At 40.9% G+C, this 17,552-nt stretch overlaps 1 protein-coding gene across 3 annotated transcripts in view; it reads right to left on the bottom strand.

Moving 5' to 3' along the window:
- The window catches only part of TEX14 (testis expressed 14, intercellular bridge forming factor), a 3,435,352-nt gene that overhangs the window by 1,718,509 nt on the left and 1,699,291 nt on the right, over positions 1-17,552 (bottom strand). For all 3 annotated transcript variants that reach the window (XM_044054283.1, XM_044054282.1, XM_044054281.1), the window contains one exon: positions 11,028-12,025. In XM_044054283.1, the coding sequence (XP_043910218.1) occupies positions 11,028-12,025 (998 nt within the window). The remainder of the gene's footprint in view (positions 1-11,027; positions 12,026-17,552) is intronic.

Here is a 17,552-nt window from a genome sequence, read left to right as displayed (position 1 = left end):
TTCCCTGTTGAAACTGACAGGGAATCCTCTGGCTTCAATAAGCCTCTCAGAATCAACTTGTTTTTTCTTTCCTGCAGGACCCTGGGGCTGAAGCCATGGCACACAGCACAGGAATCCTGCAGGTGCAAAGGCCCCAGACAATAGACACAAGAAGTGTGAGCGTCTGTCAGAGACATTTTCTGACAGCACGCATCACACTTCTTGAATCGAGACCTTTGCTTCTTTAGACATTTCCCTAACTGACAGGTGTACACAAACACACACCAAACACACAAGTTATACCCTGTCAGAAAAAAATAATAAATTTAGTAGTGATACTAAAATTTAAAGTACAATAAAATTAAAGTAACTACAAGAAACACAAACACTCCACTAGGGAAGGGAAGGCCTAAAGGCCCAAGGGAAGAACCAAAGGTTCTTTGGTAAAGAAAACGGGAAAAATAGGGTCGGGGATAAAGTTTTTTAATCTACACTAACTAAGAAGAAAATTAACTGAAAAAGGGGTTAAAAGAGTAACTTTTAGAAGAAAAAGTTAACACTCACCAGGAACCGGTAGAAGCAACCAACCTCGAAGCTGTAGCGGCAAACGAGATCTGAGGTAACTCTCGCCTAGCATTGTGGGATATAAGGGGAGCCTCGAGCCGGTGGAACCAACTCTCGAGCTTTTTAGAGTGGCCGAGTCGGAGCCGAGGTCGGCTCCGAACCCATCCAGCAAGAATGAAGGCGAGATAGACAACTTAACATCATCAGTTTCTATTTCTTTAACTTCTCCATTACTAACCTCCTTTTTCTTCTTTTCCTGTCTTCTTATTTTTTGTATTCTAAAGTTTTCCATGCCCAGATTCCTTTGCCTGTATTTCTCTTCAAATATCTTTGGTGCTGCACTTTTTATATTGGTTAGTTTTGCTTTCTTCTTTGCATAAATATTACACCATATTAAATCACTTTTTCTTTCCAATGTCCATATTTCTTCTTCAAATGTTTCCTGATCTTCCTGCTTCTCCTTACTTTGGGGACTCACTCCATCATGCTGTGATGCGATCCATGTTAGACCTTCTACACCAAATGCTTCACTTCGCAGGCACTCCATAACTTCAACTTCTATTTTAACTTCTACTTTTCAAATCTTCTTTTCTACGTTCTATCTTTGCAATATTATTTTTTTTACTGTGAAATTTTACATATCCAGATGTCTTTCCCTGTATTTCTCTTTGAATATCTTTGGGGCTGCCTTCTTTAAATTGATTAATTTGGCTTTCTCCTTTGCATAAATATTGCACCATAACAAATCTCTCTTTCTTTCCCATGTCCATATTTCTTTTTTATACTTTTTAAATATCTCTTGGTTTTGTTGTTTATATTTTCGCACTTCCTCAGATGCTTCTTTTTCCAAACAGATCAAAGGTTCTTGATCTATGTACTGTTTTTCATAAATCTGTTGCATTAATGAACTCAAATTTTCATTTGAAGATTTTGACAGTTTTTCTTGTGGAAGTATTTTTCTGTTCTCTAATTTATCTCTTAATCGTTTTGTATATCTTGTGTCTGGAAATTCTGGGCTTTTTGCATAATAGTAACAATACATAACTTCTTTCTTATCCTCAATAGTCCACTCTATCGTCTTTATGGCTCTTCTTTGGCCTATCAGTTTTTGTGATGTTTGTGGGCTACTAGTTCCTTCTATAACAGGGAAGCCATCCTCCCCCTGGGCCTGGCCTAGCCCCACTGTAATAATGTTTCCGTATTTTGAGGATTCTACACTATCATCTTTTCCAGTCCTGGCACCAGTGTGCCTACCAGGATTGGGCACTTTTTTTATCCTGGGTCTTGTGCACCCAGCTATCTCTTATCATTTTTGACCTACTTCTGCCCATGATATATGCCATATAAATAGTAAAAGTAATGTCTTTCAGCTTTTACCGGTTAGGGGTTGCCACAGCGGAACTCCGGTCCGCTCATGGCTGGCAGTGAATTTTTATGGAGTCGAGTTGCCAGCCCGACGCCCAACCTTCAAAGAAGGCACACTCATTCACGCATGCACCTACCTGCATGTCTTTTAACATCACTCGACCGCGGGGAGGACATGCAGACCCCATACAGAAGGCGCTCCAGCCGAAAATCGAATGGGAGAACCTCTTGCTGTGAGGTGACAATGCTAACCGCTGCACCACTGTGGCCCGATATATGCTATATAAATACAGTTTATATATCAGTTTCGCCTTGGTGAGATTTTGTAGAAAACAGGGTCCACCTCGTTAAGGTACTTACCAAGACTTGAGGATGAATTCAGTTTCAGCGCTACTATTCTCCTTTGCTTGCTAACGTTTCATCTCTCCATTCGGACCCATTCTGTAAGACCTAGAAGATATTGTGGAAGGGGGTCTAGAATGTTTCTTTAAAGTTTGGAATAACTGCATGGACAAGGATGGAGAAATAGGTATAACTGCGTACTATGGAGTATAACTTCTACGAGATGTACTGGCTCTCTGATCTGAGGCTCAGGATCCAAAGAAGAAGTTTAAGGTAATGTAGATATCACTACAGGAGCTGACCATTTCGGATCTGAGGATGACTTCAGATCTGAGGGAAGGCTAAGAGGTTTCAGATCCCAAGAGGTCGGGTCCATGATTTTTCTGATTTTCCTTAATGGCTCCGAGGAAGCCCCTGGCGACTTTGGAGGAGACCAAAGGAATGGATTTAGTCGTTACTAAAAGGGTTTGAGCCCCAGATGCAGCAGGAAGTAAGCCTTTAAGAATAAGCTTGTTTCGCCTGTCAGCCAAAGTTCTGGGATTAAAAGTTGAGCATACCGTACAACCCGTGTGAAGGTGGTCTGGTCCCGGACAATAAACACACTTCTTGTGGACATCGGATTTGGGAATCTTGTGCCCACAAGAAGTGCATTTCTTAAAACCTGTTGGCTTTTCTGACACAGCTGAAAAATCAACAGAACATACGGCTACAGAAAAAGAAGATATATACATACATACATTTTATATTGTTTGGAAAGAGACAGAAGACAAAAAAGTTACTACCAACAATGGTAAGGATATGTATTATTTGGAAAGAGATAGAAGACAAAAAAGTTACTACCAACAATGGTAAGGAGTAATACCAATCACAGGTATAGGAAAAGATACCTACGATGGTATAAAAGAACTACCACAGATAGGAGGGGGAAAAAAAAGGAAAAACTTTATCCCTAACGCCAGCGAAAGCTAAGAGGGAGGAAGAAAAAGGTGAAAGAAAAATTATTTTAGGTATAACACACTAAAGTTAGGAGAGAAAGTTGAATTAAATCCTATTTATGCTTGAGAGTGGAACCTACTTCTAACCACAATGGTGGCAAACAAGATATGAGGCAAAGAGGATGAAGTAGAACATTATGGATAGAGGCAGGAGCCTGAGAGCTTGATCTGAAGTCTAGTATATGCGACCAAGTCAGATCCGAGGATTGGATCCAAACCCATTGGTGAGAAGAATGAAAAGACCAACCTCAGATCAATTCTTTCTGTTATGACTGTATTTTTACTAATATAGGTCTTGATCGCTTTCTCATAGCCAGATATGGAGCACACACAAGATGTGCCCCCTTAATTAATAAATCCTGCTGTGGAACAGTCTGTTCCTTTTAGTTTCTATAGTACAGGAGAAAATTTCACGGTTTTCTCTTCTGGGTGCTCTGTCTTTTGATTGTTTTTATTTATTTGTTTATTTTTCTGAAGTAGCTCTTCTTGAGAAGCCTAATTCTCAGCCAGCCTTTTCTTCATTTCATATTCTGAGTTTTCCAGTTTTATCTCTCCAGTTAAATCTTCTTTTACTTTTTTCCACCTTATGTTATCTGACTTTATATATTACTTCAGTGTTTCACTTATTTTGAACATCTCTGAGTGCAGCCGATTTATTTATTTTTTCATCTAAACTACCAGAAGACATCTCCTATACCAAAGTCTAAACTTTCTCTGCTTTTTGCTGAACAGCTGCAAGATTCTTCTTAACCAGAGTTTTTTATTAATTTCTGGTTGATTTTTCTCTTACTTACTCCAAATGTCTTCAAGCAGTATAATTACCAGCCAGTGAGTTTGCTCAAACAGAAAGCTTCACTGGCTTTGTTCTGCAGTTTCTATTCATACTGGGAGAGCTCTAATGAAGTTGTTGATCAGTTTGCAACCACCTTGGAAGTGCAATGAGGAAATTTTTTTTATATTTTTGGTAATGACTTCATAACCATGATTTAGGAAGTATTTTGAATAATATCCTCTTTAAAACACAAAACATATGTTTTCAGATCTTTCTCTGTTTTCTTTGACAATTTGTTTTTGCCGACTATAGCAATCTTTTCTGCCTTGTCACTTATTTTTTAACACACTCCACTGTATTTATTTTTCTTCAAAAGGAGAAGATAAAAGAATAGTTATTTTTCTTATACAAACAAGCACCCATCTACAAAAATCACAAAGTATTTAATAATGTTCTGATTCAACTGGATAAATAATTTGCAAAGAAACAATGGGGGGGATATATGTATGTCTCCTAAATAAGCAACAAAGAATAGAAGACTTAGGATCTTTGCTTGGAAATGTTTGCTTAGGTATTTTTATATCCCAAGTAGACTCCAAAGATTTTTTCTTCAGGTAGATAGCAAATGTTGGAGGTGTAATGGGGTAAAAAGGTAATTTAGAACATATTTTCTGGGAGTATAATGAGCTGGCAGACTTAAAAGATTCCCTGCAGACTACTCTGTCAGAGATACTGGGTGAGCAAATTGGTGTAACTAAAGGAAAACAATTTTTGGAACTAAGATACAGAATCGGAATTGGCCAAGACATAGTAAGGTCTTGCTGAGTCTAATTGAGGTGGGTGCCAAAAAAGCAATTACTAGAAAATGGAAATCAAAGTCTAAACCAGCTGTACTAGAAATATTGACTATAGTAACAGAGATAAAACAACTGGAATTGGGATCTTTAAAAAAGGGTAAATGCAAATTACATAGGAAAAAAATGTAAACTGTGGGAACAATACATGCAGAGGAGGAATACGGTTTAAAAGAAGGCAGGATTTGAATTAGCTATGTAATGTTTGACTAACAATGACTGAACAGATTATAAGTGATGAATGATGTTTGCAACTAAAATTGTCAATATGGTTTGTTTAAATGTATATAAATGTATGATTGCCTATGTCATATGTGATAATTTAATAAAGATGTTTCTTGTTTTAAAAAAAGGTCTGATTCAAGATCTCAAGAGGTAAAAAACAAACAGTTGATAAGCATATGCTACTGTGTAGGTGAAAACATGAAAAGGTCCTATTAAGCCAGTGACATCACCTTGTAGTGTTTTAAATTTCATTTGAAAGAGGCTCATGGGAAATATGCAAATGACACATTACAAACATACAAGTGTTTTTTTCTTCATAGCTTCTGAATGGCTCTCACTTTTTACAAGTGTTTAAAGAGAAACTGAGGATTATAAAGCCAACCCCCCACATGCTATTGAAACAATGTTTCACCCCTTTTATGAGCTTGTCAGCACAGCATATGTGGACAGTTTGGCCATTATCTGAAAACACTCAGCTTGAAACAAAGCCTTATGTCCACAACATTAGGATAACTGCAAAATGAACAAAAGGGCAAGTAAAAAGGTCACAAACAAAAAAACTCATAGTTAAAAATGTCAAAAAGACACTTTGCTGTGTAATAACTTAAACTTCCTTTGAAGGAGGCTCATGGCAAATATGCAAATGACCCCTTAACAACATACAAGTGTTTCAGCTACATGGCTTATAGCCCATATAAAGGTCAAAACTTGTCATGTATACAGTTAATGAGGTTTGATTTATTAACCTGAATGCCACAACAAAAGCTTGTAAAAAGTAAAAAGTCAGGGGCATTCAAAAGCCATGTTGCTGAAACACAATGTCCTTAACGGAGCATTAGCATATTTATCTTGATCGTTATTCAAATGAAGTTTAAAGTATTACACAGTGAAGTATCTAGCTTGCTAGAGTCTTTTTGATGTTTTTGACTATAAGGTTTTCCTGTACAACCTTTTTACTTGCCTTTTTGTTCACTGTGAAGATTAAATTACTCCAGCACTGATACAGGAAGTGAATCACTCTTGAGTGGTGAGAAGAATGCTCACATCAATGTTTGCTACATAACAGTACCTCACACATACTAACCAAGAAACACTAATGCAAGACCACTGTAGGCGTTCATAGGGATATAAGCACTGCTGAGGAAAATAATGGCTAGGAAAGATGATCACATATGATGAGTAAACCCAATTGTTATGATATACTATTACAGTGACCCTCCCCAGAAAAGATATGCATTTGAACCTTGCAGGGAAAAGAGCCCCATCTGAGGAAATAGGTTCATAGGTTCATACTAGGCTATCTGCCCAAGGGCATTTACAAGCCTAGCCCATAGTTTTGTGGCTTACGCCACCCCTTTAGTATGGGGAAATATACCCATTATTTTGCTGTGCCTCTGTCGAGCAGTGACACTGAGGTAATCCCTGGGGTATATCTGCGATCTCCCATCCATTGGTCAAGATTTCTCTTGAACAAGGCCAGCGAGGTGCTCTGCCTCACATATACTGGGATTTTGTTCCACAGCATAGGGAGTCTTTGGGTGATGAATCTATCCCTCCAGCACGTCCTATTAATAGCCGTGTTGAGGTTTAAGTCTCCCGCCCTTGTGGCTCTGATGGATCTAGATTTTTGAGGTGAAGCATATTCATCAAATCTGGGTTTGACATGGCCTTGTATGTTAGGCAAAGGTCACCTCTGAGCAAGCGTGGCGACTGAATAGAGCTGGAGTTCTTTCAGTCGGGCAGCATAGGACAGATTTTTGAGACCCTTTATCCTTTTGGTGAGGAACTTTTGTGGCCTCTCCAGCTGCTGCAAGTGTCGGGTCAGATACATTCAATGGGGCATTGTACTCAATCATTGGTCTGATGAGTGATGAGTAGAGGGAGACAATGACCTCCCTTGATCTAGATGAGAATCCCTTCATGATAAGGTGGGCAATGTAGAAGGTCTTCCTAACTACTTTAGCTACATGGGTGTCGAATGACAGACTACTATCAACCTGGGTCCCCAGGTCCCTGATAACTTCTTCTGTGCTCAGTGGATTGCCACCTATTTGGTAGCTAGGGGTAACCTTGTTTTTCCCGAAGGGTATGACTATGCATTTTTTGGCATTTAACTTTAGGCCATGGCTCTGGCACCAGTTATCCGTTTCTGTGAGACCCTTCTGAAGGATATCTGTGTCAGATGTGTTTTCTACTATGGCCCAGTTTGCAGTCATCTGCAAACTTTGTCAGCCATAACCCTCCTGTGTTTGCTTGTACTGGAGAAGTAGATGCCAAACAAGAGTGGGCCTAGGACTGAGCCCTGTGGGACACCACTTGTGACAGGCTTTGAGTCTGACATGGTGCCAGCAACTCTGACCCTGTGGGTTCTGTCACTCAGCCAGTTTGCAACCCATCTTGTGATGTATGGGTTAATATTTAAGCTGATGAGTTTTTCAATGATACCCGAGTGGGGTATTGTATCAAGGCCTTCGCCAGATCGAGGTAGGCTGTATGGACTGCCTTTCCTCATCAATGGCTTTGGTGACTGTTTCAAAAAGTCAACCAAGTTTAAAAGGCATGATCTGCCTTTGACAAAGCCAAACTGGGTTGGATCCAAAGTCTGCAAATTCCCTATGTCTTTATTTATGAGGTCCATTATGATCCTCTCCATGGCTTTGCAGATAAGGCTTGTCAAGCTAATGGGCCGGTAATTTCTAGGGTCGGTGGAGGCACCGCCTTTGTGAAGTGGGACCACAGTTGCAGTGCGCCACTCCCTGGGTACGTATCCAGAGGTAAGGCTCTGATTAAACAGCTGTCCTAGCTGTGGGTTTAATTCCTCATTGAGTTCGTGGAGCACACAGCCGTGGACACCATCAGGTCCCATGGATGCTGTGTTTTTTGCTTTGGAGAGAGCAGTTCTTACTTGGGCGTTGGAGATGTTTGGGGGGCTGCAATCATTTGGTATAGATATCTCTCCTTTTGGGGAGGGGAGTTTGCACTGAACCTGTCAGCCAGTATGTTGGCAATGTCCGTAGGATCAGTAATCTTCACATCATTTTGAACTAGTTCTGAGCATATCTGGGAGTTTCCTCCCAGGTTTCTAACATAGCTAAATAAGGCCTTATGATTGTCTTTTGAGTCTTTAGCTATTTTTCTCTCAAAATTTGCTTTGGATGATTTTATGAGAGCTCTTAGTTTTTACTTATAGTGATCAAGGGTGTCTTACCTTTTAAGGATTTTGCTCTATCTTGTAGTAGCTTCCTCCTTTTGTTGTAGAGTTTGTTTATGGCTGGGGTCCACCAGACTGGACGCTTGCCTTTGGTACAAAGAGTCTTTGTTTTGCTTGGGATTGCCTTATCCATGCAGTCCTGCAGGTGCTGGTAGAAGGCATTTGTAAGTGATTCAGCGGCATGTGTACTGTTTTCCGCCGCTCGGGGCCTTAAAGGAGACCACACTAGTCTTTAGAAGTGTGAAGTCGGCTTCGAGAAGTTCTTTACTGTGGTCTTTTATTTCAGGTGGGGTGGGATGAGGACCTCCAGCGAGATTAGTTTGTGATCTGATCTCACCAGTGAGGGGTATACTTCCGTGTTGAACATTGTGCTCCCATGTTCGTGATGATGAGGTCAAGTATGTTATCTCCTCTTGTGGGGATGGTAACTAGTTGTTCCATGGCATTTGAGTTTATGAATTCCAGGAACTTTTGGGCTAGGGTGTTTGGGCTTGAGTAGTGTTCCCAGTCTATATTAGGGTAGTTGAAGTCACCTAGTATGATGGTGTTTGGTGATACATTTATCCCTCTAGTGTTTTCAGGAAGGCCATGTGAGGTTCCTGAGTTTGTGAGGGTGGCCTGTAACATGCTACAATTTGCAGAGCAGTCTTGCCTGTGGTTAATTGCACCTGGATGGTCTCCGATGCATCGTGCGTTGCAACCAGTCTTGAGGTGTGGGAGTCCTTGATGAATATGGATACACCCCTCCTTTCTTGGTATTGTCCGGATTTTGGGGCCGAACGCATGATATGAGGTAAAACCTGATAGTGCTGGGGTGCTCTCAGGAGCCTTGAACCAGGTTTCTGTCACAGCACAGACATCGATGTTCTCCATACTGAGAAGGGCCTCGAGTGCGTGCATTTTGAGATTTAGACTTCTGGCATTGAGCAGCATTACCCTTAGTTTTTTCCTTTTTGTGTTCTAGGGTGGTAGGTTTAGAATTTGAGCCTTGCCTAAAAAGGCACTATGGGGTGGCAAGAGCCTTTGCCAATATCCGAATCCCAGGGTGACAGGTGCAAGCCGTCCCTTAAGCAGCGTGGCTTGTCCAGCATGTCATCCCAGGCAGACAGATACTGGATCCCCTTTGAATGACACCAGTGTTTAAGCCAATTGTTAAAGCTGATCATCTTATCTCTGTATTGTGGCATCATTCTTGGTGAAGGTAGGATACTGCTCAAGGTCAGGGTCATACCTGCCTGGGCTACATAATCAGAGAGCTCCTCGATGTCTCTTTTCATGTAGTCCAAGGAGGTACGTCTCAGGTCGTTTACACCAGCGTGGACAATGACTGAGTCGTATTTGTACCTGCTGTTGAGAGACCTGAGTGCACAATATAAAAAGCTGGTCAATCCAAATGTTATGACCTATGCTGTTAATGTGACCCTCTTTGAACATGATACCTGTGGAGAATGAAGGGTAATTTGTAAAATGGTATCACTTTTAGAAAGGCTTGACAGAAGGCCTACCAACTGACTGTTTTTTTTTTTTTAATAGTGTTCCACCAGAGACCTGTGTCTATGCACAGGACTCTCTCTCTAATACCTACAAGAGCAATCGTCAGTATCTGTTTTCCTCCTGGTAACAAAGAAGGCCATACTTCCTATGATATCATCAGGTGGCCATGTTAAACTGCTAGTATTTATGGCAGTGCTTCATTTTGAGCTCATTTTCCAGGCAGTACAAAAAATGAAGGTGTAGGTTTTGTCTTTAGTTCATTTTTGCTATCAACAAAGACACTTCAAAGTTTTGTGTTTAGGTATCGAACTGGAAACTTCTCAACAAAGTACATTATAATCCCAACCAGAACCTAGCAAGTTGCATAAAATAACTAGTGTGTCTAAGAGCTAGGTGTGCCCTTCTGTTTAATGAGCAATATCATGGCATGTACTGGCATGGAAGACTGCACTCCTGAGTACGGAAACTTTTGAGAAAGAAAATAAAATATCATATTTAGCATGGTAGGGAGGACAAACTCAATAAAAGATTCTCTAAAATGATTTGCAATGTTACACCTGCAATACGTCTTACTTATTTACATATTCAGCAGAGTGAAAATAAATTATTTCACTTACCAAACATAAATAGTGAAAGAATAAAAGATATGAATGTAACCAACAAAACTTTCAAAAACAGTAATGAGTTCAATAAATGGTAAAAAATGACAAGGCAAAACTAGAAAATACTCCTCTAACCTTTCATAGATACAAGCAAGCAAGCAATAGCATCAAAGTACACCTCTTTGAAAATGCAATGCAAAACCTCTGAGACAAAAGTGCAGTTATTAATGATAGTCCATTTTGCAATATTTGCTGTAAAACATTTATCAAAAATAAATGATTAAAGTACTGCCATTTCATTACCCACTAGCCCCTAACAAGTAAGACCACGTTCAGCAAATCATATATTAGTAAAATGTCTTGAAGACATATAACTACATTATAAAGACAGTAGTGATACGTATTAAGCACCAAGTACTCGTTTTGCATGCATTTCTGTTCTTTGAACATATTCTGCTCTGTACTTTTACATATGATTTTCAAGTTACTTTATTAGCTATGGCTTATATTGTGTACTTAATACTTGTTTTGACTATGGCATGACTGAAAAGGGGCACCAGTGGTCCATTTTACCTCCTTACTACATAAAAACAACAGTAATTAAAATGGATTTTTAACTTATACCTGACTGTGCCTTGTTGACAGGCTTGCAAAGCTGTTTGAACTATAATCACTTTCATCATCATCTCCTTCACCAATGTTCTCTCTGACACAGCAGATGATCTGTTCACTTGGTGTCTGCCTCATATCCCCCGACAATGCTGGGAAATGCTTACAATCAGAAGCACTGTGCACTCTTTGAGTATGATGTCCTGGTGACATGTAGTGTTGTTGTGGAGGCCCTAGAGCAACTGAGATATTAGACTTTTCTTTCCTTCTTGAATTATTGCAACTATCAACTACATCCTGAGCCACAGAAGTCTTCATTTCAAATGTCGTTTTCTCAAATCTTTCCGAGTCTTTTGATAAAGCATTCATACTTCCATCAAGTATCTGTTCTGCATTACAAAGACTATCTTCAGCTTGCTGAAGCAAAGTCTGTGACACCTTCAAATTTAGAACACAGGAGCTTATAGCCTGTTCAACAGTACCAAATTTGTTCTTTTCCATAAACTCTTCACTATTCTTGATGTCCACTGATATCTCTGACTGTCTATTTTCTTTTGGACCTACCACAACATTTTCATTCTCTGACACAGCTTCATTTTCTGATGTGTAATATGTAACTGTATCTGAAAAGGAACTTTCTCCTTCACTGATGTTTGAACTACGCCGGTCCTGATTCAACAAGGATTCGTTAGTATCTGTATACTCTTCTGTCTCATGCTTTCTCAACTCAAACTCCAAAGCACTGTCCAATTCCTTAAGGTGTTCTAGTATGTCTGCCTGTGCACCCACATCTTTGCTCTGTCCTTCAGCAAGGTTAGACACAGAGACTTTGTTTCTGTTATCCAGACTTGAAAAAGGATTCTGTGACTTGAAAGACTTGGTATCCCTGCAGCATTCCTGCTCCTTCAGTACCATTTCATGTTGGCTTTCGTCATCACTCCATGTTTTAACAACTGTTTTAATCTGATCATTTGTGTACTTCACATGACTGTTGAAAGCATAATGCGGAGAGTCTGCAAAACACAAAAATAATACATTTTCAAGGTTTTTATATCAAATAAGTATATTTTTTATATCAATCTTGACTACTTGATATGAAAAATTAAAGTTCTGTGAAGTGCTGTGTGCTTTTCAAAAACAGTGTGGACCTACTGGATAAAATACTGTCTAAGTAAACTGATACCCCCCCCCCCCGAACAATCATCATCATCTTTCGGCTGTTCCCGTTAGGGGTCGCCACAGCAGATCATCTGTTTCCATTTCTTCCTGTCCTCTGCATCTTGCTCTGTCACACCAACCACCTGCATGTCCTCTCTCACCACATCCATAAACCTTATCTTAGGCCTTCCTCTTTTCCTGTTACCTGGTAGCTTCATCCTTAGCATCTTTTTCCCAATATACTCAGCATTCCTCCTCAGTACATGTCCAAACCAACGTAATCTTGCCTCTCTGGCTTTGTCTCCAAACCTTCCAACCTGGGCTGACCCTCTAGTATACTTATTCCTAATCCTGTCCACCCTCGTCACACCCAGTGCAAATCTTAACATCTTTAACTCTGCCACATCCAGCTCTAACTCCTGCCTTTTTGTCAATGCCACTGTCTCCAACCCATATAACATAGCTGGTCTCACTACCCTCTTGTAGACCTTCCCTTTCACTTTTACCGGTACTCATCTGTCACAAATCACTCCAGACATTCTTCTCCACCCACTCCATATTGCCTGTACTCTCTTCTTCACCTCTCTTCCACACTCACCATTACTCTGAACTACTGATCCCAAGTATTTAAACTCATCCACTATCGCCACCTCTACTCCTTGCATCCTCACCATTCCTCTATCCTCCCTCTCATTCACACACATATATTCTGTCTTCGTCCTGCTGACCTTCATTCCTCTTCTCTCTAGAGCATATCTCCATCTTTCCAGGATCTCCACCACCCATTCCCTACTCTCACTACAGATCACAATGTCATCTGCAAACATCATAGTCCACGGGGACTCCTGCCTGATCTCGTCTGTCAACCTGTCCATCACCATTGCAAATAAGAAAGGGCTCAGAGCTGATCCTTGATGTAATCCCACCTCCACCTTCAATGCATCCGTCACTCCCACCGCAGACCTCACCGCTGTCACATTACCCTCGTACATATCCTGTACCACTCTTACATACTTCTCTGACACTCCTGACTTCCTCATACAATATCACAACTCCTCTCTAGGCACCCTATCATATGCTTTCTCTAAGTCTACAAAAATACAATGCAACTCCTTCTGACCTTCTCTGTACTTCTCCATCAACACTCTCAGAGCAAACATTGCATTTGTAGTGCTCTTTCCTGGCATGAAACCATACTGCTGATCACTAATCACCACCTCCCTTTTTAACCTAGCTTCCACTACTCTTTCCCATAACTTCATGGTGAGACTGATCAGTTTAATCCCTCTGTAGTTACTACAGCTCTGCACATCACCCTTATTCTTAAAAATTGGTACCAAAACACTTTTTCACCATTCCTCAGGCATCCTCTCACTTTCCAAAATTTCATTAAACAATCTGGTTAAAAACTCCACTGCCATTTCACCTAAACACCTCCATGCTTCCACAGGTATGTCATCTGGACCAACAGCCTTTCTGTTCTTCATCCTCTTCATAGCTATCCTTACTTCCTCCTTGCTAATCCACTGCACTTCATGATTCACTATCCCCACATCATCCAACCTTCTCTCCCTCTCATTCTCTTCATTCATCAACCCCTCAAAGTACTCTTTCCATCTGCTCAACACACTCTCCTCGCTTGTAAGTATGTTTCCCTCATTATCCTTTATCATCTTTACCTGCTGCACATTTTTCCTAGTTCGGTCCCTCTATCTAGCCAATCGGTACAGGTCCTTTTCTCCCTCCTTAGTGTCCAACCTGTCATACAGCTCTTTATATGCCTTATCCTTAGCCTTCGCCACCTCTCTCTTTGCCATGCACCTCATCTCCTTATACTCCTGTCTACTTTCTTCATCTCTCTGACAATCCCACTTCTTCTTTGCCAACCTCTTTCTCTGTATACTCTTCTGTACTTCCTCATTCCACTACCATGTCTCCTTGTCGTCCTTCCTCTGTCCAGATGTCATACCAAGCACCTTTCTACCCGTCTCCCTTACCAGCTCTGCTGTAGTTACCCAGCTATTTGCTAACTTCACTGCTACTCAGTGCCTGTTTTAACTCTTCCCTGAACTCCACTTCACAATTACCCCTTTTCAATTTCCACCATTTGATCCTTGGTGCTGCCCTCACACTCTTCCTCCTCTTCTTGATCACCAACGTCACCTTACAAACCAACATCCTATGCTGCCTAACTACACTTTCCCTAGTCACCACTTTACAGTCTCCAATCTCCTTCAAACTGGCCCTCCTACATAAGATATAATCCACCTGTGTGTATCTTCCTCCACTCTTGTATGTCACCCTATGCTCCTCCCTCTTGTTAAAATACGTATTCACCACAGCCATGTCCATCCTTTTCGCAAAATCCACTACCATCTGACCTTCTGCATTCCTTTGTTTAACACCATACCTACCCATCACTTCCTCATCCCCTCTGTTCCCTTCACCAACATGCCCAATGAAATCTGCTCCAATCACCATTCTCTCACCCCCCCACCGAACAATAATACATTTAAAATCATCACAGGAACTGCAAGCATACAAAATAAAGAACATGCATGCATCAAACTGCTATAATCACATTCATCAAGATAATGATGCTCCAAGATTCAAGAGCTCAGTATATTTTACACACAAAACATATCTCTGAAAATAACAGATATGCAGTCAGCATACAAGTTAAAAGATCTCAGCAACTGGTAACCACTGCATCTTCTTTGTTTGAAATCCCACTTCACTACATTTTGAAATATCTTCAACTCTCACATTCAGTGATGCAAGTGTGTTACCCCAAAAAACATTATAATGTCATGTCTCAAACTAGGGGGTAAACACTCAGCCCCTGTGTTACTTTTATTAAATGCCGCAAATTCAGGGGATACAACTTCAAACATATAGATACAAAAAGAATGTAAAATCATACAGTCACACGGCATATAGGGAAATCAATCCACAGATGATGAATGCACAGGTGTTCCATACACAAAGGGACAGCAGGGGTGTAATAAGCAACTAGCAGGTAATAGGACACCTGACAGCAACAGACAAATGTAGTTAACATTTCACTTAGAAAGGGTCTACTTACTCACTGTAACATCCTGCCTTCCATAAGGAAAGAAGGCAACAAATGGTCTGCTTCCTTAACATATCCACTCTCTTAAGGTAAAACCCAAAGTGCCAGTGACAGTGTGTAAGATAACAAGGACTTTCTCTCCCCTGCATTCCTGCTCCAGGAAAGAAATCATAAAGATAGATGAAGTGTTTTTGGACAGTTCTGGCAATACATTCAGAAAGAAATGTGGGTGAATATTAAAGAATACTCAAGCCTTGAGAAAGACTAAACAGAGTTATTTACAGGTAAAGATCCTGTACATAGATGTAATTGACATCCAGACTAGAGTCTTGCTAAAGATGAACATCAGAGCTACTGATCCAGACAGTTTGAATGGATAATAGGCAAATGTGTCAATCATGAAACTTACATTAAAAGGAAAAAGATCAGTATTCAGAAGTGGATAAAGATGCGCACTCATTTCAATGAACTTAACCTGTCAATGGTAAGACTACATGCTGCCTTACACAAAGTTGTGATGTACAAAAATGCCAGAAACACATATCCTAACTACAAAACAGTTGACAACTACAACACGCAACTGCCTCAGACTGAACTGCACCACATGCAAATTAATCACCTGAGGTGGCACAGAATACCTGTCCATTCAGATGGAGAACTTCTAAACACAATAAGTCCAAAAACTAGAAGGCCTTCCTGGCAACTTCAATCACCATTTATACTCTCACTGGATCCAGTGAAAGAAAAGGATTCAGAGGACCAATAAGGTCTGAGGTAAATCTGAATATTGTCCCACCTGAGGATAACGTCCTTGGTTTGTATTAGGGTAGACTCCTACACAGGACCCAATAGCCAGAAGTCACAGACTTCTCTGTTGTCATGGGGCACTCAGTATGAGGTTTTGGTCTTTTATTTCAATTTTGCAATGATGTATGAAATAAGAGGGAGGCATCGTAAACTGTGCAAGACTCATCCATGTCATGGGACACAGAATGCATCCACCATCAACTCCTCCTTGGCCTGATGAACCTGGCAAAATGGGGAGGATGACAATCTCCCTAGAGGCAAACAGGCTGCTCTACAGGACATACCTTCTTCGAAGATTGTGAGGAGATAGGATTGTCTTATACTCAGATCCACAAGAGGAGCGAAATTGCAAATGAAGGAGTACACCACCTCCACTTGTCCCAGAATATGAACAGCTGTCAAAATAATGCTCCAGTCTATGGTCCACTAATAGACTCAAATAATTTCTCTGCATAGGGAGTAGGAGGAAGTGTCATCCTGTCTGTTCACATACACCACTGCATGGTTATCTGTCTGACTCAAGCTGGATGTTTTCTCATCTTAACTCTCCTTCCACAGCTTTTAGCATAGTGAGGAGTACTGTACTTGGCTTCAGCTTGTTTATTGAAGCACACTCTTCTGGGGGAGTGGGGGTGAGGTTCCACTTTCCCTGAACAAGACAGGAGCCTAATGAACTACCTAACCCACCAGTGTAACATCTGCCATCAAAACCTGTGGCAGACGCAGTCAGTTACACAATGGGAAAGCCCACAGTGGGACTGGAGGGAATTGTCAATGTTTTTTTGTTTTGTTTTTTTACTTCTCTTTTTGTCCCCTCTATCAGCCATCAGCCCTTCCCAGCCAAGTGGTCTATTCAGTCTCCATCGCAGGGGTTAGGCTCAACCATGAGGCATTATCATATAGATAATCATAGGGGTGGTTTGAGGTGTTCTTGTTTTATAGTCCTATCCCCACACACACACAACTAAGCCTCAACTTGGGATGTGCAACGGGATGACTGTGAGAACCTCTCACTTCAGCAAGCAGCATTCCCCTTTATCCCCCTTGAAACACAAGCAGTGGTTTCCCTAGTCTCACCAGGGAAACTGCATCACCTTGTTTTTTCTAAGAATACATACAACCCTCTCCATCCCCATCTTTGAGAAGCAAGAGGGATCAATCCCTTCACTCCTCCCCCCTCCCAGTCTGGATTTTCTAGTGCTGTGGCCACTCAATGAGCTGTAGTCTGGGCTCCAACCCCCTGTGCCATAGTACCAGGCTGAGATTGCTGGGAATTGTCCATGGCATGAGAAAACTGTGACAAGGGTCTGGCATTAACAGAACACTTGTGAGGGTATGACGGCTTTGGAATTAAAAATTAATTGCACATTACAACACTCGCATCATCAAGCATATAAATGGAACATAATCATGGCCAACATGAGATCCAGCAAGTACAGGAGAGTCCAAGCAAAGACACTCTACTGCAAACTCGCAAAGGCAGCTAAGGTTATATCTGCCTG

The sequence above is a fragment of the Protopterus annectens genome, chromosome 13.part0, assembly GCF_019279795.1.
Source record: "Protopterus annectens isolate FY-2018-M chromosome 13.part0, PAN1.0, whole genome shotgun sequence".
In the NCBI taxonomy this organism is placed as follows: domain Eukaryota; kingdom Metazoa; phylum Chordata; order Ceratodontiformes; family Protopteridae; genus Protopterus; species Protopterus annectens.
The sequence above is the reverse complement of the archived record's forward strand: the minus strand, read 5'-3'. Positions and strand labels throughout refer to the sequence as shown.